At 39.6% G+C, this 22,559-nt stretch overlaps 1 protein-coding gene across 6 annotated transcripts in view; it reads left to right on the top strand.

The window, feature by feature from the left end:
- FNIP2 (folliculin interacting protein 2) overlaps positions 1–22,559 on the top strand; it is a 129,987-nt gene that overhangs the window by 31,858 nt on the left and 75,570 nt on the right. For 2 of the 6 annotated variants that reach the window (XM_019802216.2, XM_034661441.1), the window contains exon 1: positions 6,599–7,094. The exons of 2 other annotated variants lie outside the window; for them this stretch is intronic. In XM_019802216.2, the coding sequence (XP_019657775.1) occupies positions 6,919–7,094 (176 nt within the window). In that variant the 5' untranslated portion in view covers positions 6,599–6,918. Of the gene's footprint in view, positions 1–6,598; positions 7,095–22,559 lie in introns of those variants that run through there. 2 more of the 6 variants (XM_019802214.2, XM_019802215.2) reach the window with 2 other exon arrangements.

The following is a 22,559-nucleotide window of genomic DNA, read 5'->3' as shown; positions in this document are numbered from 1 at the left end:
CTGAAAACACACTTCTTCAAGAAAGCTATCTCATCCCCTTGTCTTAATCCATTTGTGCTAGCCTAGCATAAGTGCCTTTTATTAAAAAAAAAAAAAAAAAAAACAACTTTGGGGCACCTGGGTGTCTGAGTTGGTTAAGCGTCAGCCTGCAGCTCAGGTCATGATCCCAGGGTCCTGGGATCGAGCCCCACTTCGGGCTCCCTGCTCAGCTGGGGAGTCTGCTTCTTCCTTTTCCTCTGCCCTCCCCCCACTTTTCGCTCTCTTTCTCAAATAAATTTTAAACATCTTAAAAAAAATAAACTTCAAATTGAACTATAAGATACAGAATAGTATACGTATTCTGCTTGCTACATATTCGCAGCACCAGCACCTGTATAAGGAACAGCAGTTTGCCAGCATCTCATAACCTTTTTGTGTCTCCTTCTGGGGATCGTGCTTTGAAAACTACTGGCAAAAAGGCTCGTGATCAGTTGCGTGTGGATGTGGAAGCGGTTTGATGGAAGAGAGGGAATTACCCAGTAAAGGAGGGTCTGTGGTAGTAGCTAAGGATCGGGAGCCCACTCCCTGCCCTCCATTTACTGTTCTTTTTTTCTCACTAAGGTAATGTGAATAGGCAGTGAAAGATTCTTTTTTTTTTTTTTAAGATTTTATTATTTTTTTTAGAGATAGAGAGTGACAGAGCTCCTGAGTGGGAGGCGGGTGGGGGAGGACAGGAGCAGAGGGAGAAGGACAAGCAGACTCTACACAGAGCTCAGAGCCCGATGCAGGGCTCCATCCCATGACCCCGAGACCATGACCTGAGCTGAAATCAGGAGTTGGATGCTTAACTGACTGAGCCACCCAGGAGCCCCAGAGAATGATTCTTTAGAGAAAGATATAGTAGATAAGAATAATTAGATTGGATTTTTTGGGAACGATGTTAGGCCTTCATTTTTTCTCTCTCATTTGTGGCTTTCGAGTTAATTTTTCATTACATATAGTGATCACTGTTTTTATCACCTGAAGAGTGTGAAGTCAAGGGAATGAAGAAATGCATGAATACTTACCCGAAACCTTCCTGACTTTAATTGTCCCGACTCTAAATCAGGTATGGGAATGGATTTTTCCTCAGATACAAAATCTTTTGGGCTGCAGTGGGTCCCTGGAACACTGCATTGAAAGTATTTGCAGAATATCCGCAATAGCCAAACTATGGGAAGAGCCGAGATGTCCATCGATAAATGAATGGATAAAGAAGATGTGGTAGATATATATACAATGGAATATTATGCAGCCATCAAAAAATGAAATCTTGCTATTTGCAACAACGTGGATGGAACTACAGGGTATTATGCTAAGCAAAATAAGTCAGTCAGAGAAAGACAATTATCACATGATCTCACTGATATGTGGAATTTGAGAAACAAGGCAGAGGATCATAGCGGAAGAGAGGAAAAAAATGAAACAAGAAGAAACCAGAGAGGAAAACAAGCCATAAGAGACTCTTAATCTCTGGAAACAAACTGAGGGTTGCTGGAGTGGAGGTGGGTGGGAAGGATGGGGTGGCTGGGTGATGGGCACTGGGGAGGGTATGTGCTATGGTGAGTGCTGTGTTTAAGACTGATGAATCACAGACCTGTACCCCTGAAACAAGTAATACATTATATGTAAATAATAATAATAGTAAGAAGAAAGCATTTGCAGAGGAGTCTGGGCACAACAGGAAATAGTGTTCGGGTTGATTAGAGATTTTGGCCAATGGCAGAAAAAGGGATTGGACTAGTATCCTTAGTACCAGATAGTGGCCTTGTGTATTCCGAATGATACTTGACACCATCTCTGAACTCATAAACTTAACACTCTTCTCTAGGACTACTTAATACGGGCTATGAGATTGGAAGTAATACACATATAGGTTAGAAAGTTGAACCATGGGCACTGGGCTGGCTCTGTCAGTAGTAGAGCATGTGACTCTTGATCTCCTGGTTGTGAGTCCGAGCCCCATGTTGGGGGGTAGAGTTTACTTAAAAAAAAAAAAAAAAGTTGAACCAGTCATCTTCCTTCCTTACATCTGTCATGTGACCTCACCATACTTCCACACTTCCCTAATCCTCCCCTCTAACAGCTGATAAAGTTCATGTGCATTGTGAAAGTATCTGTGGGGACAGCAGCAGTTCCAGTCAATGCATTGAACTGCAGGTGGAGTGTGGGAGTCCAGGCAGAGACTGCAGATATTTTCCTAAATGGGGAAACATGGCCCAACTGTGTGAAGGAAATAGAGAACTTTACCATGAGTAGCATTGCAAATAGGGATGATGATAAATTTTCTATGTATTGTTAGTTAGTATTTAAGATCAGGATGTCCAGCGTGATAATGAGTCATAGGATGGGTACCTACATGAGTATGATGTCATTTCAGGAAAGGGAAGATTGAGAAAAAAGGAAGATCAGATTGAGGGACAGAATAGAATTTGGCGGCACTGAAGATCTGAAGATTACCTTTCTCTTAGCTACTGTATGAGCTGCTCTGATTGCTGTTGAAAACTGACCTCCATGCTTTGGAGCCAAAATACAACACGAAGACAAATTTGGGATAAAGAGGAACAATAGCTTCATTGCTTTGCTGGGCAAGGGAGGCTGCTGCAGACTATGGCCTTCAAAAAGTGCAAGCCGCCCCAGGGAAAGGGCTGGGGGGGTGGTTTATAGCGAAATACAGGCTCTAGCTGGTTTTGGCAGGAACTGTGCACCGGCTAATAGCCCTCTTTGTCATTTCTTTAGGGTGGGACTGGGTTCCTGAAACAAAAGGCTCAGAAGGGGGGAGTGGAGGTTTGCAGAATAGAGGGAAGAGGTTACTAAAACCGAGCTTTGCTGAAGTGTTAGTACAGCCATTTTGATTTTTGTTCAACTTTATGCTTTTAAGTGGTTTCATAATGTCTCAGAAGAATGGTTGTGATGATATAATTATTACTTGTTTTTCCATTTACCGAAGAAGTTTAAAAACTTGCATTTAAACATAAGGAAATTTGGAGTGGTATAGAGGCATCTCGTTTAAGTACAATGGTTGTGGTCTTGATACACACCTCTATTATGTTTTATCAGATTTTGAGCTGTGGAATTAAGGGTTATTAAGGGGAGGGACAGAGGAAGTGGCTTTTTCACTTCTTAAAAGTTTTAAATTTCTTTCTGTTTCTATACTGCATGAGTCGCATTGATTGAACACAAAATGTTAAAGCTTCTAAAGGAACTTTTGCTGTAATAAATGAGCGAGAGTGCATGCGGTTAAGCACAAGCACCCTCTTGGGCAGAAAATATGCCTCAGAGTGTTAAAGGAGCGCGCAGCTTGCTGTAGGTAGATTCGTATCATAGGTTTAATACCACTGAGTATTTACGTTAAAGCTATCAAAAAGTAAACCTGTTGAGCATCTACCAAGTGTAAGACCTATATGAGGTACAAAGATTCATGTTAAAACACACTTTTTAGACTCAGAATTTATGATCTGGTTAGGGTCATAAGATATGTACACTACTCTGTTGCAAAGCAATTAAAAATTATAGGGGGGGATTCCTTGGTGGCTCAGTCGGTTAAGCATGCAACTCTTGATTTCGGCTCAGGTCATGATCTCAGGGTCCTGGGATGGAGCCCCCTGTAGGGCTCTGGGTTTGGGGGAATCTGCTTGAGGATTCTCTCTCTTCTCCCTCTGCCTGCCCCCTCCCCCTCCCACATTCTCTCTCTCTCTCTCTCTCTCTCTCTCTCTCTCAAATAAAGACATCTTTTAAAAAAAATCGTAGAGGAATTCAAGGAGAAAAAGATCTTCCAGCCTAGGAAGTCATCATGGGAAAAATGAAATTTTTACCAAGGAAGTGTTTCTCAAATGTGTGGTTCCCAGGCAAGCAGCAACAGCTTGCTCAGAACTTGTTGGAAATGTGCATTCTCAGGCTCCACCTCAGCACTGCTGAATCCAAAACCCTGGGGGTAGGTCCAGCAATCTGTTCATGAGCATAGTGTGAGCCCCACTCAACCAAGGAAGTGGTGGGTAAAAGGTAGCTGACTGAATTTAGGGAGAAACGGTGACTGGTGTGTAGTGTTTAGTTAAAGATGGCTGGCTGAATGAAAGAAACGTACCGAAAGGCTTTAGCTTCTGTTTAAGGGAATTTCTTCCCAATGCAGTTTGATCCTTATTTCATCCAATTATCCTTTGTAACTATGTTGTCATTTTTATCTCTTTATTATTCTGATCATTTAAAATGTTTGCATCATCTGGATAGGGGATAGCATTTGCCTTTTATAACAGTATTTGAAGCCTTTAGAAAATGTAAAATATCAGGGTGATCGAACAGCTTTGTGGCTCACTACTAGGTTAAATATTTGCTCAGAAGATGTATTTAAAAAGTGGGTTTCATGGAGTGCCTGGGTGGCACAGTCTTGGTAAGTGTCCAGGTCTTGGTTTAGGCTCAGGTTATGATTTCAGGGTTGTAAGATTGAGCTCTGCGTTGGGCTCTACGCTGGGCATGGAGCCTGGTTAAAATTCTTTCCCTCTCTTTCTGTGCCTCCACATCCCCCCTCCCCTGGAAGAAAAAAAAAGGATTTCATATTCTTTCGTTAGGTTCTAGAAAAATATTTTTTAGAGATTACAGTTTTAAAACTTATTTTTCACATGTAAAAAAATGGGATATGTTCCCTGAGCATTTCTACGTATTTTATAAAATTCAGTTATTTTGGTATTTTTACAGATCCTACTCCATCAACATCGCACATGTTAAAAGATAAAATTCAGCCGAGTAAATTTGAAAATCTAATTGGCTTTATTAAATGACTCACGAATCAAGCAGTATCCCACCTAGCAAAGGGAGAGGAGTGTTCCAGGAGTTGTACAAACTGTAAAGTTTTTATTGGAAGGAGGGTGGAGCAAGAAAGGTACAAGCAAAAGAAAAGAAAGGGCGGGCAGGGGTCTTACTATGCAGATAACCTCAATTTGCTTTATGGGGGTTGGGGGAGGGGACCCAGGTGATAGATTTCCTCATTGGTGCTTAGCTGAAAATTCCTGATTGACACGTTAAGAAAGAATGCTAGGGGAGGTTGAAACTGCAGTTTAGTTACTAAGCTCCGTTTTGATGACTTGGTCTGGCTGGAGAGACACCTTTTGGGGCCCGTGGTTTTCTTTTTGACAAACTATACTTTCATTTCTCCTGTGATTTTGGAGGAGGTAAACCCTAGGTGAATTGGAGACACTGATTTGGGGCCTCACTTGGGTTGCTTGTGAAGTGGGCATGATAATGGCAAAAGGAGGCTTTCCTTTCAGCCTTTGCTCATCCCGCTGCCCTGTGCCTAAAATGGAAGAGTTACAGTGCTTGCATAAGTGAGTTTCTGATTCTCTGTTAAAAAAGAGAAAGTGATTTTAAAGACAGGGGGAAAAGAAGAACCCATGATCACATGGTGGCCACACAGTTAAGCTTTAAGGTCAAAATGTGTTCCCCTTCCTGGAAAAATGAATTCATTTTCTACTAATCTGGTTTTATCTTGGCACTGTCAGTTTATTACTGCACAGAGAAGTCTAGTCGTTGTAGGTGTGTTGCAATCTTTTATTTCTCGGGAGGGTGTATTTAAGATATTTTTTTGCGTTTGTTATAAAGGAACTTAAGGTCGTATGGATAATAATGTCTTAAGGTAATTGAGGCCTCTGCCCTGGTATCATTAGATTTTTCTCACACTTGTGGGGTGAAATACTTCGCTGCCATGTTTAAAGACACATTTAAATCCTCCTGACACTAGAGATCCAGCCAATGGTTCATCAGATTTTAGGGATCTATTAATATTTTCTTCAGCCAAATTCAAGGATGAGGAAGAGGAAAAGGAGTTGAGACAATCCCTTATAGTTTTCAAGATCTGACCAGTATTTTAATGATCTATGCTTTTTATTTCTTCTTAAAGAAAAATTACTTTTTCCATGAACTCAGTACTATGGAAAAATCATACAGATTCTGTAGCAGTATTTCATTTTACAGATGAAATATGTTAGTGTCAGAATTCAAAACTGAACTACTTTTGTCCTTGCGTTCTGGTGTTCAGAGCTTTTTTGGCCTAAATAGATCCAGGAAATCGGGAATTCATTGCAAAAGTTGTGAGAGGGTTTATGGCTTCTCATTTACTATTATTTTTCTTACATATGTGTATATGTGTGTGTGTGTATAAAATTTTTCTTACGTATCTACATAGTATTAAAGCAAGGACATGTCCCTACTCTCACTCCCCCACATCACCTCCTGTACATTAAGCCCTACCTTTGTTGTGTGTAACCATCTCCCTCATTTGCTATGGGTAGAGTTTTGCAAGGTTGCAGAGTAAGATCTGTCAGCTGACACTTGCTCACATGAGAGCCATTAAAGAGGGTGGTGTGGCCAATGTCAGTGCAACCTTGCTGCTGAAGGCAAGTCACTGCATTTGCCCAGAGCCATATGAATAGGTCTTGTGACCAATTAATTGACTACTACATAATCTCCAACAGGGGAGCACAGGTGGAATGAGTCAGACCAAGCTGCTCAGCCTGTTGAGTGTTTTGTCTTTTGCTGACCGGAGTACAAGCTTAGGAACAAAAGTAGGAAATGGGATTTGGATTTGTCTGTTTATAATGGTCGTGCTGAGAGCGTATTTTATAACGTGATGGATGCATCTGACTTCCTAATACTTTGGCAGGCTTAATTTACGTAACGAATGAATGTTCCTTTTTCTCTCTCTTCTTTTTTTTTTTCATTTTGAAAGAGGAAATTAGTAGGCTGCTGCCAAGTAGCTCGCCTCACCTACCGTATAGGGAGTGCGGTGATTATTTAGGACGGCTGGTCAGTGTGGAATATCCCTCAAACAACAAAGAATCTTCAGCATTTGTGTCCCAGGTCCATGTTGATAGTCAGGATAAACCAGAAGAAAGTTCAACCACCCGGGAGATGTGTGGCAGCTCGGCGAAGACAGCAGATCGGCCCAGAGGCTGGCAGGATTCAGCCAGATGTGTGTGTAATGCCGGTTCTGGTGCTGGGAGGACTTACAAGGCACTTCTTTGCACAAAGTATCGAAAAGGTGCCAGGGTAGGAAGGGGCATTGATCACACGGAACTCGGCAACAGGTTTGAAACTTTAGTTATATTTTAAAGTCTCAGAGAAATTCTTATTTAAATCATTGAGTACCAAACAGATGAAATTATATTGATCTGAAAGTTGTTTTTCAAGAGTACTTTTAGTAGGATATGGGGTGGGTGGTGGGTGTGTAGAAGCAAGTCCTTTCCTGTATAGAAAAGGTGTAGGCATGGTTTTTTTTTTTTTAAGATTTTATTTATTTGTGTGTGTGTGCGCGTGTGTGTGAGAGAGAAAGAAAGAGAGCACGAGCAAGTGAGCACGAGCAGGGGGAGTGGCAGGCAAAGGGAGAAGCAGGCTCCCTGCTGAGCAAAGAGCCTGATGCGGGACTTGATCTGAGGATTGCTGGGATCATGACATGAGCTACCCAGGCATCCTGGCATGGTTATTTGCCTGTCTGCTTTCTTAACTTTCGTTACTTATGCTGGAGGCAGCTTGCAAGAGATGGTTACATCCTTGTCCTACGTTGAAGTTTGAACAGTACTATTCACAGAGATGATCAGGAAAGAGTTGCAGTCCTGAAGCACCCCTGCAGTTGGTAGATGGGACACAGGACTGGGAGTTCTCACTTTGTAGTTTGAATGGTAGGTGGAGGCAAGGTGATGGGAGAGAGTCTAGTTTTCAGGAAAATTATTTTCATGAGAAGGATGGTATTATGCTGAACTAATTTTAATAATGTAGCTTACATAAAGAGAACATTGTATTTGCTGTATTCTTTAAGGGTGATTATGTCATCCATTTTGGAAGAGTTTATTAATTAGTAAGTAATAGCTCTTAACTGAAACATATTTGTAAAGAATTTTATTGCATATCAAGGAAAAGGAAAAATCCTCTTGAGAATTGCATTTCATTCCAAAATCTGATACAGATAGGTAGAAGGAGAGCCAAAGTTACAAAGTTAAGCTTGCTTCTCATGGTTAGTGTAAAAGTAAGTTTCTAAATTTTTTTTTTCTTTATAGCAGTTTTCTTACAATTAACGTGTCATAAACTTTATCCATCAATACATTTCTTGGTTGATTAAAAATCAGGATATAGTTTCTGTTGTGTGAAAATCATCTTTCTTTAGTAGAAATTTAACAAAATAGTGTATAGTCTACTCCAGTATAAGAGCCCAGCTGATTGAAGGGTTAGGGAGAAGTGTGGAAATTATATAGGTGTTGGGTCACTTGCTGTCCACTCAATTAAAGAGAGATATTTATGGAGGAAGTGGTAATGAATGATGTGGTACATTAGAAAAATACATTTGTTCAGATAAGAATTTCACTTTTATACTATCTGTTTTTATCTGTTTCTTATCAGGAAAGGACAGCTGAGTGATAGGAAAGAGTAATGGATTGGCACCCAGTCGGTCTGGATCCTGATCTTGTTCCCCAGCTCTGCTGCCCATGAGCCTTGTAACCATGTGGGAAGCTCTTTGCTTTTCTGGTCTCACTTTTAACTCTAGGCTGTGAAGTTGGTTCTTATTTTTTAAAAAATCCTTTCTTCCTCTGAAATTCTAAGATGTAGCATCAGGACCTTTTGTAGTCCCTATTTTTGTTATTTATACAGTTCTAGATTCCCCAAACAGGTGTTTGGGGTGATGGAGACAGCATCCACATAAAAATAATATTCAGGGCCACACAATTTTTTTTTTTAAGATTTTATTTATTTGACAGAGAGAGAGACAGTGAGAGGGGGAACACAAGCAGGGGGAGTGGGAGAGAGAGAAGCAGGCTTCCCGCTGAGCAAGGAGCCTGATGTGGGGCTCGATCCCAGAACCCTGGGATCATGACCTGAGCTGAAGGCAGAAACTTAACGACTGAGCCACCCAGGTGCCCCCACACAATTTTTTTTTTAACTTGAAAACATTTTGGTATGAGCTTCTGCTGAATTTAATATTCTTTAGTGGATTTTAATCATTTTTAATTAAACAAAACTTTAACAAAAAATTTTCATATCTATTATTGCCTTTTCTTATTTTAAGTTCCTTTAGATTTACTTCTTTGGTGCTGAGATTTTTTTTTTTTTTTTTTTTTTAGAATTCTGTATGGTGATGACATATACTTGTCAATTAATTGGAATTCATTTGTAGTAAGACCAATTGTCTTGGTAGGTCTCATACACTTTCTCTTCCCCTTTCTATGATCTTGAAAATGTATTCATTATTTGCAGTGTTGTGTTTGGTTTCCTGAATTTCTTTAGGACTTGGGCCAGTCTCAAGGGTAGAGTGAATTATTGACAGGAGCTTACACTGTAAGTAAGGGTCTGGCTCCAAAGTGTTCACGAGTTACCTGTTTGTCCAAGTCAGGAGGCAGTCAGTTAAGTATGACTTCCAACTCCCTCTTTGCTCTTGGGTATCTTAAATCAATAATTTTAGGTGGTCTTAGCTGATCACACTGCTAAGTAGGTTTTTGTTTTTTGTTTTTTGCGTTGTTGTTTTTGTTTTTTTCTGTCTTTCCTCATGATTTTCCAGTTACTCTAAAGGTGAAGAGAAAGATTCCACAAATATAAGAGGGAGTCATGTTGGACACCTAACAGTGACTGGCCACAGTGTAAAGCTGACACAGTTCAGTGCAGAAAGAAACATTTTACTCTTTCCCGTTATGGTTCACGCGGAATGAAACATTGCAGGATAGAAGTCTGTTGTTCTTAACATCACTTCCTTTGTCCTTAATCTTTAGAATGACAGATATTGGCATTTCATTTATTTCACAAAACTCCAGAATCAACGAAAACCTGCAGAGTTTGATGAAAAATTTTAAGTGATCAATAAAAAATTCTTCTCTAAAACTTAAATCCAGTAACTGGTAGGAAACTGGGTATATGGTATAGTCTTCCATAATCACTTCTTTCTTCCTTAAGATACCAACCACAGCAAAGCTGTTAATGACTTGATTTTTCTCACTTTGCCAGCAAATTAGATAACCATAGGCCTGTTCATGTGAGAATTCTGGGGTTATTTGCCAAGCTTATCAGCGAATCATTGTTTCTCAGATGGCAAGAGAAAATTTGACATAACCTTGTATTGAGAAATATACGCTACCCACACAGAAGAGGAACTGAAACAAAGCACTTCAGAGTCAATGGTGCTGTAAGTTTTATATCTTGGAATTTAGATTCAACAGAGACTCTTTGTACTGCTTTAGAATCACCAGGCTAGGAAGGGCTGAAGAATTAATGAGTGCATATATCTGACTCGTCTACAATTTGGATGAACCAACTCTATCAGAAAAGAAAGAAGCTTAGATTGTTTGTGGTAATTGCTCAACAAGAAAAGAAGTACAGAAACGAAGGTTTATTTTCTTTCCCCTAGTTAACTGCTTCACAGAGATAAGCCTACTGCGATTTTACTACCAGTCTTTATTTATAGCAGTTAGAATGACTGAGTAGGAAATACAAAGATAGTCACAGATTTAGAGAGAGAGATGCTAGGGCAACAGACCAAAGCATTCTATTCTGAAGAATTTGGTGAAAAAGGGCTGAAGTCTAATGCAGGTTGTAGGGAAGGGGGGAGAGTGTTTTTCATTGTGTTCCTCACTTAGAAACACTGTGACAACTATTCTGCTTTGATACTATGTAGAAAATGTAGCTGTTGGACAGGTTGAATGAAGTGGGTAGAGGAAAAAAAAAGAAACAAAACCAAACCCTAGTCAGCTGATGGTCTTGTGCTTTGCAACAAGCTTCACAGAGAGGTTGAAATTGCTGGGTGTGACTCTTTCAGGCGCATCGAGTATTGCTGTCACAAGTTCTTCTGCCCTTTCTGCATTCCTTCCCTTTTCACTGATTTTATGTGCCAGGAGGAATTTTTGTTGACTCGCGAAAGAAGAGTTTATTTCCACTGGCTGATGGTTGGGATTCAGAGATGTAATTTGAGAATGAGTGAATGAATGAAGGAATGTAGTGGTAACGTGGTATTGCTGCAAAGTTATGTCTTATTTAGGTTTTAAAAAACATTCATCTTTTCCCTCTGAGGCCACATCTCTTCTTGGGAATGAATCAGAGCAGTCTTGGTATAAAGGGGTTTTTTGTTGTTGTTGTTTTTTAAAGATTTTATTTATTTATTAGTGCGTGCAAGAGAGCACAAGCAGGGAGGAGAGGGAGAAGCAGGCTCCCCCGGCTGAGCAGGGAGCCCTATGTGGGGCTCAATCCCAGAACCCTGGGATTGTGACTTGAGCCAAAGGCAGACCCTTAACCAACTGAGCCACCCAGGTGTCTCTTGCTAAAGCCCCTGTGTATAGAGGGGTTTTTTAGGAAGTGTGAACCTGCTTCATGTAGAGAGACAACTCATGTAACGTTGTCTGGGGCTTATTTTGCTAAGTGTTGATGATCTAAAGGGTAAAGTCCTTGTTATTAGTTACCATAACTAATTATGTCCAGAATGACTGTGTTTCAGACAGAAGATGAAGATACTCCAGCTCTGGGGTCTGGAGGCCAAGTCATTGGGCAGCTTCTGAAGCCTTTTTCCCTTGAATCCCACTCAGCTGTATGCTGAGCTGGAACATGGGGGCTACACAGGTCCGTGATTGCTGGTTCTTCTGTTATGACTCGTTGTGAGTCAGGCTATGGCTTAGCCTTATCCTTTTATTGTGATAGTAACAAAAGCTGAATAACTGCTGAGTAATGATGTAGCAAGCCCTGGTGGGGATTGGTGAGAGGAGTAACCTGTGACCCATCTAAGATTATAATTAAACTCCCCATCAAAATTCACCAAAGGGGGGACTCCTGCCTGGTGGCTCAGTTGGTTAAGTGGCTGCTTTCGGCTCAGGTCATGATCTCAGGATCCTGGCATCAGGTCCTGCATCAGGCTCTTTGCTCAGTGGGGGAGCCTGCTTCTCCCTCTTCCTGCCGCACCCCCTGCTTGTGCTTGTGCTCTCTCTCTCTCTCTCTCTCTCCCTGACAAATAAATAAGTAAAATCTTAAAAAAAAAAAAATTTCACCAAAGGGTATCCAGTCTGTGGGCTCTAGAAACACCAAGGTTCCTGGCAATTTTCTTCCCCTTTTATGGGATCCCAAGTTTATATGGGTTATTGGGTATGAGACACGTGTCCATCCTTCAGTGTTTGTATCTTGAAGGGTTTAGTCCTCCTCTTACTAGGTTAGAAAGGTTAAAAGGTTTTTTCACTTACTAATTTTTAAAAAAATCTAACTCTAACATGGGAGAATCTAGACTGTAGTACCAGATACAGTGGAAGCATCTTTGATCTGGGGACTTTCTCCATCCTGATCTTATGATCTGAGGGTTTATCTCTGCCTTGAACTCACTCTGTCTTTGGGAACATCACCTCATACCTCTGTGCTTCTATTTTCACTTCTACAAAAAAATAATAGAAATGGGGGCACCTGGGTGGCTCAATTAGTTAAGTGTCTGCCTTTGGCTCAGGTCATGATCTCAGGGTCCTGGGATGGAGCCCCACATCGGGGGGGGTCCCTGCTCAGCGGGGAGTCTGCTTCTCCCTTTCCCACTGATCCTCTTCCCCAATGTGCTCTCTCTCTCTGTCTCAAATAAATAAGTAAAATCTTAAAAAGAAAAAAATAGAAGTGGTAGATTATGTCAGTGATCGTCAAATAAGTGAACTGGTTTTAAAAATGTAGCTTCCTGAGCTCCTTTTCAGATCCACTTGACCGAAATTGTGGAAGTGGAGCCTGTGAAGTTTTGTTCATTAAAAAACAAATACACAGAACTTCTGGGGTAATTCTAATGATGAGTCAAGTCTGGGAACCATCAGATAGGTGGTGTCTAAGGTCCCTTCCAGCTCTGACATTCTGATTATCTGTCAGTGACCCATGAGTAACAGGGATGTTAGAGAAATGTGAAGACCTTGGGTAATCAGTGGAGCCAGAACTATGTCAGTGATAATCTTTCCCATGTGAGGGAGCATACCATATGGATATTTGAGGAAGTATATTCTCAACAGAGGGACTAGTAAGGATAGAGATCCCAAGGCAGGATCATGCTTGCTGTGCACCCTAAAAAGCAAAATGTTGTGTAGGGGCAAAAATGATTTGGATTCAGAAAGTAAATTGTCCTTCCAGGGGAATGTGAACGGGCCTAAGGTGGGCTGCTGGATAGGGCTAGCAGCTGTGCAGGGCGATATGAGAGGCAGGTGGGAGGTTGTCTGCTCCCTAATCTCTCTCGCATTGGCCCTTGCTTGATAACAACAATTCCTATTATTAGAACCTCATTTCTTTGTATCTAAGCATTTTTCTCTCAAGGCAGTGATACCTTAGTGTGAACTGTTAGGAGAAGAACAAGACCATATGAAAGGTTTGGGCTCATTCTGTAGAGCAGCATATGAGGGCTGACCTTCTCCTTTCCAGCTGAGTGGACAAGCTGAGGGGAGACAGCCTATAACTCAGCTGAACAGCGACAGACTTTTGATAGCCATATCCAAAGCCTCAAATAATGTCCTTGGTTTTCATCTTCACGGGAAATTCTCTAGCAGACTGTAACAGACCAAAATGATCTTCAGAGAATAATTCTATCACAAACTTTAAACACTAGTGCTCATTACTGAAAGTTCCTATATTTTAAAAGTTCCCTTGACAATTTAAAAACTTTTTTCCTTTTAAATAGACTTTATTTTTTAGGGCAGCTTTAGGTTCACATCAAAATTGGCAGCAAGAACAGAGAGTTTCTGTACTCATCACACGTGCACAGCCTCCCCAACTATCAGTATCCTGCATGAGAGTGGTACATTTGTTAGAGTTGACAAACCTACACCGAGACATCATTATCACTCCACACCATAGTTTACATTAAGGTTCACTCTTGGTGTTACACATCCTGTGGGTTTTGACAAATGTGTAATGAAATGTACCCATCATTATAGTATCAATACAGATTAATTTCACTGCCCTAAAAATCCTCTTGCTCTGCCTATTCATCTTTCCCTCACCCCTGGCAACCACTTATCTTTTTACTGTCTCCATAGTTTTGCCTTTTCTAGAGTGTCATTTGGTTGGAATCACGCAGTCTGTAGCCTTTTTAGATTGGCTGCTTTTTCACTTAGTAATATGCATCAAAGCTTCCTCCTTGTCTTTTCATGGCTTGATAGCTCATTTCTCATTACTGCTGAATAGAATTCCGTTGTCTGGGTGTAGCATCATTTATCTATCCATTCACCTCCTGAAGGACATCTTGGTTGCTTCCAAGTTTGGCAATTATGAATAAAGCTGCTGTAAACATCTCTGTGTGGGTTTTGTGTGGACATAAGTTTTACTCCTTTGGGTAAACATCAGGGAGTGTGATTGCTGCATTGTAAGGTAAAAGTTTAAGTTTTGTAAGAAACCACCATACTGGGGCGCCTGGGTGGCTCAGCCGTTAAGTGTCTGCCTTTGGCTCAGGTCATGATCCCAGGGTCCTGGGATCGAGCCCTGCCTCGGGCTCCCTGCTTAGCGGGGAGTCTGTTTCTCCCTCTCACACTCCCCTTGCTTGTGTTCCCTCTCTTCCCTGTCTCTCTCTGTCAAATAAATAAAATCTTAAAAAAAAGAAAGAAAGAAAAACCACCATACTTCCAAAGTGGTTGTACCATTTTGCATTCCCACGAGCAGTGAATGACATGTTATTCCATATGCTTGTCAATATTTGGTTTTGTTGGTGTTCTGGATTTTGGGCACTCTAATAGTGTAGTGGTCTTTCACTATTGTCTTAATTTGTATTTATCTAATGATACATGGTGTGAAGCATCATTGATATGTTTATCTGCCATCTATATATCTTTTTTGTGGGGCATCTCTTCAGATCTCTGCCCATTTTTTAATTGGATTGTTCATTTTCCTGTTACTGAGTTTTATGAGTTCTTTCTATATTTTGGATAACAGGCCTCTATCAGATATGTCTTTTGCAAATATTTTCTCCCAATCTGTGGCTTATCTTCCCATTTTCTTGTTTTTGTCCTTCACAGTTGAGAAGTTTTAAATTTTAATAAAGTCCAGGTTATCAGTTATTTAATGACTTGTGCTTTGGTTGTCGTCACCATGCCCATAGTCATCTAGGTTTTTCTCCTATGCGATCTTCTAGGAGTTTTGTAGTTTTTCATTTTACATGTAGGTCTGTGATTCATTTTGTTACATTTTTTGTGAAGGATTTAAAGTCTGTGTCAAGATTAATTTTTTTGCATGTGGGTGTCCATCTGTTCCAGCACCATTTGTGGAAAGGCTGTCTTTTCTCCATTGCATTAAATACTGTGCTTTTTTCAGGCAAAGATCAGTTGACTGTATTTGTGTGAATCTGTTTCTGGGCTCTCTGTTCTTTTCTATTCATCTATTTGTCTCTTCTTTCATCAGTACCATCCTGTATTATTGGTTCCTGTAATTTTATAGAAAGTCTTGAAGTTGGGCAGTTGTAGTCTCCCAGCTTGGCTCTTGTCCTTCAATATGGTGTTGGCTATTCTGGGTACTTTGCCTCCACATATAAACTTTAGAATGAATTTGTTTATATCCACAGAATAACTTGCTGGAATTTTGATTGGGGTTGTATTGAATCTATAGATCAACTTGGGAAGAACTGGCATCTTGAGTCTTCCTATCCATGACCGTGGAATATCTCTCCATTTATTTAGTTCTTTGATTTCTTTTATCAGAGTTTTATAGTTTTCCTCATATAGATTTTGTATATATTTTGTTAGATTTATACCAAAGAATTTCTTTTTTGGGGGAGTGTGCTAATATAAATGGCATTATGTTTTTAATTTTAAATTCCACTTGTTGATTGCTGGCATATGAAATATTTTTAAAACTATCTTAACAGACGTATTTTCCACAGCATGACTGCATTTATGTCAAGCTAGCTACTTTCCCCTTTTCTTTTTATTTATTTTATTTGGTTTTTTAAAAAGTTTTATTTATTTAAGTAATCTCCGCACCCAACATGGGGCTTGAACTAACAACCGGAGATCAAGAGTCACATGTTCTTCCAACTGAGCCAGGCAGGCAACCCCTCCCCTTTTCCTTTTTTTTTTTTTTTTTTTAAGATTTTATGTATTTGACAGAGAAATACAGTGAGAGAGGGAACACCAGCAGGGGGAGTGGGAGAGGGAGAAGCAGGCTCCCTGCTGAGCAGGGAGCCTGGTGTGGGGCTTGATCCCAGGACCCTGGGATCATGACCTGAGCCGGATATACATGCTTAAATGACTGAGCCACCCAGGCACCCCTCCCTTTTTCTTTTTAAATTCATCCATCTTTTTCTTCTATATTGTTACTAAACTTAAAATTGAAGATTTTCCTTAAATATTTTTTCTGATTATCAAAATGATACAATTTTATTGTGTAACTTTTGGAAGATATAAGCAAATATAAAAATGAAAATTCAAATTACTCATAATGCTATCACACAGATTTTACTACTAATACTTTTATTCTCTTGCAGTCCTTTTTTTTAAAGATCTTATTTATTTCTTTAGGAGGGAGTGAGCACGTGAGTGAGGGGAGGGGCAGAGGGAGAGGGAGAGATTCTCAAGCAGACTCCCTGCTGAGCTTGGAGCCCAACTGTAGGGCTTAAACTCATAACCCCTACCACATGACAGGAGCTGAAATCAAGAGTCTGAGGCTGAGCTACCCAGGTGCCCCTTGTGCAGTCCTTTTTTGGTACATGGATATAAGCTGTATTATATTAACTGGATCACATTATATATATCAGGTTAAATAATCTGCGTTTTTATTCAATATAACATCTTCCCCATGTTATTAAAATGTTTTCAAGAACAAATTTTAATGACTTCATAGTATGTTCTTAAATGGATGTCTTCAAAAACGTAGGGTATGTTCTGCTAGTGCATGTTTAGGTTTCCAGTTTTTGACTGCTAACAATGCATAGAAAGAAACCTGTTTTTATTCATATTTCTGACATCTCCTTGGGAGATAATTTTCCTTGTAGGAAATTTGAGGGAGACCCTTTTTCCTTCCCCCAATAGAATCTGAAAATTGAAAGATAGAAATTGGTCAGATAGATAGAAACCAAAATATATCTACATATGGAAAATGGTTAGTGTGTGTAACAACAAGGAGCTGCCTAAATAACCTCAGAATTAGACCTGTTCACACACCTTGTCATAAGCAGCCTAGGGCACATACAAGCCTTGCCACATACGGGTTCACCCCTATAAAACTTGATGTTGAGTAGTTGAGGATCAGATTAGCTTGTGTGTGCTCTGCAGGCAGATACATACCAAAGAATAAAGGAAAATTTATCAATCAGAAATCATTCTTTCCCTGGGAAGGAGCAGGTGGGGGTGAAGACAGGAGTGTTACACTAATTGGGATTGTGTTATACTAATTGGGATTGTTACGCTAAGTGTTATACTTCTTGGAAACCTGAAGCCAAGGTACAGAGACCCTCCCAGCTCTAACGTCTTTCTTAGGTTGAATCACCTTTTTTTTTTTTTTAAGATTGATTGATTGATTGATTTAAGAAAGGGGGGGGGAAGAGAGAGCGGGCACACAGAGAGAGAGGGAGAGTGGGAAGCAGATTCCCCGCTGAGCAGGGAGCCCGAGACAAGGCTCCATCCCAGGACTCAGGACCATGACTCGAGCTGAAGACAGCTTGAGCATCTGTAGGTTGAATCACCTCTTAAAGGGTATGAATGCAGGTTTTTTTCCTTAACATTTAAAAAAGTGTTTTGTCTATATGTCTTCAGAGATAATGCATTCACTTGGTTCAACAATAAAAATATATGTTTGAAATATATTGTTCTCACCTCTTTATTTTTCCCCATGCCCTTGAGGTAACCAGTTTCACTAGTTTTTTGCAGATCCTCCTTGTCTCATTTAAAAACCCACTTAGCATTTTCTTTTTTTTACTCCAGCATTCACCCCGTTCCTGATTACTCCATTTTGATCTTCTTTGCTGAGTCCTCTTTTTCTCCCGACCTGTTAAATGTTGGCATGCTTGAAGGCTCAGTCCTTGGACCTCTTTTCTACCCACATTCACTTCCTTAGTGATCTCTTTCAGCCTTTGGCTTTAAATACCACATGTATTCCAACAACTCCCACATTTATAACTCCAGCCCAGACTTTTTCCCTGACCTCCAGATTTGTATATCTAACAACTTGCCTCACCTGCAGCCTTCTCCACTTGATGGTCCTAGTTATGGGACTCATCTTTTTTTTATTATTTACTTTTTCTTCCTTACACACTGTATCCAATCCATAGCAACTCCAACTGGCTCTGTCCTCAAATGCTACGCAGAATCTGGTTACTTCTTACCTCCTCTGCTATTACAACCTAGTCTATGCCAGCATCATTTCTCTTCTTCTTCTTCTTTTTTTTCCCCTCAATTTAACCACTTACTTTATTTTATTTTTTCATCATGATAAGTGTACTCTTTAATGGCCATCCCCTATTTCCTCTGTCCCACTACCCCCCCTCCCCTCTGGTAACCATCAGTTTGTTCTCTAGAGTTAAGAGTCTGTTCCTTGGTTTGTCTGTCTCCCCCCCCTTTTTTTTCTTTGCTAGTTTGTTTTGTTTCTTAAATTCCACATATAAGTTAGATCATATGTATTTGTCTTTCTCTGACACTGATTTCAGTCAGCATTTTACTCCCTAGCTATGTTGTTGCAGATGGCAAGATTTCATTCTTTTTTATGGCTGAGTAATACTCAATTGTATGTATACACACCACATCTTCTTTATCCATTCCTCTATCAGTGGACACTTTGGCTGCTTCCGTAGTTATAATGCTGCAATAAACATAGGGGTGCATGTATCCCTTTGAAGTTGTTTTTTTTTTTTTTTTTTGTAATTTTGGGGCAAATACCCAGTAGTGCGATTCTTGGACCATAGGGTAGTTCTATTTTTAATTTTTGAGGAACCTCAGAGGGATTGCATTTTCATTTTCTTATGAAATAATTCAACCATACAGAAAATGCAGAACATCTTATAATAACCATATGTGTACCCACAACCCAGTTTTCTTAAATCTTAACATTTTGCCACTTTTGCTTCACATATATAATTAAAAACAAAAAAATCTAAAACACTAGGGGAACAGATGTTGCTTCCTGCATAACCCTTACTGGGCCCAGTCTTTTCCCTCTCTTCCTTCCAGAGGTAACCACATTCTGAATATTTGCCTCTGCATATTATTACTTTATGGCCATGATGTATTGATAAATAATACTTAATAGTATTTAACATATTTAACATTATAGAACAAATGTACTGTACATATTATTTTGAAGCATATATATGTTAAAACAAACATACATATATAGCACATATATGTCAAAAACATATAAACATATATATGTGTTTTTGAGATCTATTCGTATTCATGTAGTTCTAGTTTAGTAATTCTAAATTCATTATGGCATGCTGTAATTTATCCATTGGTCTATTGATGAACATTTTTTTTTGCAGATTATTATTATTATAAACAGTGTTGCAGTGAATAGTATTACACTTGTCTTTTTCTACTATCTCCATGGATTTCCATTGGGTGGAGTGGAATTATTAGGAGGAATTGTTAGGTTTTAGGATATGTGAATATTGGACTTTACTAGATACTCTCCGAAGTAGTTGCCTCAACTCCTTTCCCCACAGCAGTGCATGCATGTTCCCACCATTCATCATCCTTGGGTGGGGTCGTGGGGGATGATGGTGTTGGTGTACAGAAAATGTATCTTGTTTTCTTTTGAAACAGCTTTGTGGAAATGTCATTCACATACCACACAATCTACCCATCTAAACTGTTTATATACTTCAGTGGATTTTAGTGTACTCACAGAATTGTGCAGTCATCACCACAGTTCACTTCAGAACATTTTCATGACTCCAGAACACACCCCACACAAGATTTTACTGTAATTTACTGTCTCTGTACCTTTGCCTATTCTGGACATTTTCTATAAATGGAATCATACAACGTATAATTCTTTGTGATTGACTTCTTTCACTTACAATGCTTTCAGGGTTCACCCATGTTCTAGCATGTATTAGTACTTTATTCCTTTCTATTGACAAATAATACTCTGTTGTATGGATGTGCCACGTTTTATTTATCCGGTGATGGACATGTGGCTCCCCCCCCCACCTTTTGGCTATCATGAATAATTCTGCATAAATATTCCTGTACATGTTTTTATGTGGACTGTGTTTTGGATGCAGAAATCATACTTTGGATTCTAGGAGCAATAGGCAGAGGTCACAGGTGTCCACCTGGTACAGGCGGGTGAGAAAGGAGCCCTTTCTCCGGTCCTGTTGGCTGCCATTGCTCAGAACTTTCCCACATCCTCACCGTCATGTGGCAGGCGTGGCAGCATATGAAGCCTAACCTTGGCTTCAGCCCCTCCCTGCAAGGGCCTATGGCCACCCACTTGCCTTTTTGTGCATTAATGAATGTTCTGGCCTCCAGCAGTATCTTACCTCAACTATGGACTCCCAGACTGCCAGTCTCTCTCTCTAGGACAGCAATCCAGTGTTGCCTTTTGAAAAGCTTTTCTTCCCCACCCACCAAAGGAGAGCATTTTCAGGAAAATTTATCAACTATCTGGGCCATACATTTAGAAACCAAGCCTAGGAAGTGCTGGGCATTGTTTTGTCTGCTTCATCCCCATGTCTCTGTGTGGCCAGGAGTAGACTATAAGATCTAGAAATTAATTTTAGAACTAATGGAAGAACAACCACTTCTGATAAACTAACCTTGCTCTTTCTTTACCTGGGAGAGCAGAATATTCTTGTGAGTTTTGCTTTCAGAAGTCAGAACTTTTCTCCCTTTTTCTACTTTTTAAAATTCAATATATATAAACTAAATTTTTAAATATTTCTTTTGTGTAGAAATAAGCAAATACGAATATGTATTCTTCCCTCTTACACAAAAGGTAGCATGTTATACACAGGAATCTGCTCTTTGCTGTTTGGATTTCAGTATTATCTGGAGATCTTACAGGTTTGCTGTCATCCTTGCACACTCTCTGTGATAGCTGCTTGCTATTTTGTTGTGTGAGTTTAGCATAAGTGATATAATTTGCCTCTACCAGTGTCTTCTCCAGTTGTTTCCAGCCGTCTGCTCTTAGCAAACATGCTGCAATCACATGTTTATATCTGCTTAGTTCCAGAAGTTGGATTGGTGGGTCCAAGGTTACAAATACTTGTAATTCTTACAGCTATGATGAATTACCCTCCCCATGTAGTCATACCATTTTATGTCTCTACTTGTCTTAATCAAGTAGGTTGTCTTAACTTATAGAATTTCACCAATCTGATAGGTGTATGATTTTAATCTGCTTTTCTCTGAGAGGTTTAACATCTTTTCCTATTTAAAAATCATCTTAATACTTTCTGTGAACTAGCTGTATCCATTGCCCAGTTTTCCATTGGTTTGCAAGTCTTTAACTTAATTGATTTCTGGTCCTTTATATATTAGAGAGATTAATCTTTTGTCTGTGATATGAGCTACTAATTTTTGGTAAACTTTTTAGAAAGCTTTGATAACAGTTTTTTTGTTTTTTTGTTTTTTTACGTAATTGGGTCATTCATACCGTATATGTAGTTCTGTGTTCTGCTTTTCAGTCTTTACATTATATCACTAGTATTCTTATTTTTCAAGTGTAATGGGTTTTTAGAGCTCAGAAAGAAATGCAGAGGGATGTTCTGGAACATGGAGGCTGTTACCCTGACTGGTTTGCTACTGATACGAAGGTGATAGTATCACAGAGTTGGAAGAGCACAGAATTCGGAATCAGGAAACATTGGTTTGAGTCTTGTCTTTGCCACTTAACTGGTTATAACTTTTTAATAGTCCCCTAATTTCTATATAAAATATGTAATTAATAAGGCTCTCACAGGACATTTGTGAGGGTTAACTCAGGTGAATTCTATAAAGTATTTGGCAAACTCTAAAATGTTAGGCAGTTATTTGTGTCTGTGCTTTGTGTCTCTGATCACTGGTCTTCCCCCTGCGTATATCCAAACATCAGACTTTCTCGAAGTAGTATCTCTAGGCTCTATGAGATTATGCAGCTATAAAAGGGCAGTTATTTAATGTGGTAGAAAGCAGTTTGAGGTAGTACTAGAACAGTAATAAAGGCCATAAATAGGTTTAATAAATGAGAACAGGGATAACCTTTTTAGAGAGAAACTTTTTCTGTCCTTGGGAGGGGCAGGGGATGAAGAAGGGCAGGAAAATGTGGTATATGAATGCTGACAAGAAAGCTCAATAAATGTCATTGTCTAAGGCCAAACTACATATTTGAAACTGAATCTAAATGCCTTGAATTTATTAAGGTGGTTTCCCTGTAGGAGTTCACCCACTGCCTCATGCTTCAGCTACCAAGAAGCTTTTTAAAGCAAACGGTAATTAAGGTTGTTTGTCTTAAGGCAATAATAGAATATTTGGTGGGTTAAAAAAATAGCGTGTTCTTTTTGTATCCCTCAGTTTCATAATTTATTTTTAATTTTTCAAGAGATAGTATAGTCATATGGTTAAATATTCAAAAGGTACAAAGTCTTAGTACTTACAGCACACTTACTGTGTGCCTGTCTC

Source organism: Ailuropoda melanoleuca, chromosome 5 (assembly GCF_002007445.2).
Source record: "Ailuropoda melanoleuca isolate Jingjing chromosome 5, ASM200744v2, whole genome shotgun sequence".
Lineage (NCBI taxonomy): Eukaryota > Metazoa > Chordata > Mammalia > Carnivora > Ursidae > Ailuropoda > Ailuropoda melanoleuca.
Note: the sequence above shows the minus strand (reverse complement) of the source record. Positions and strands in the feature narration are given on the sequence as shown.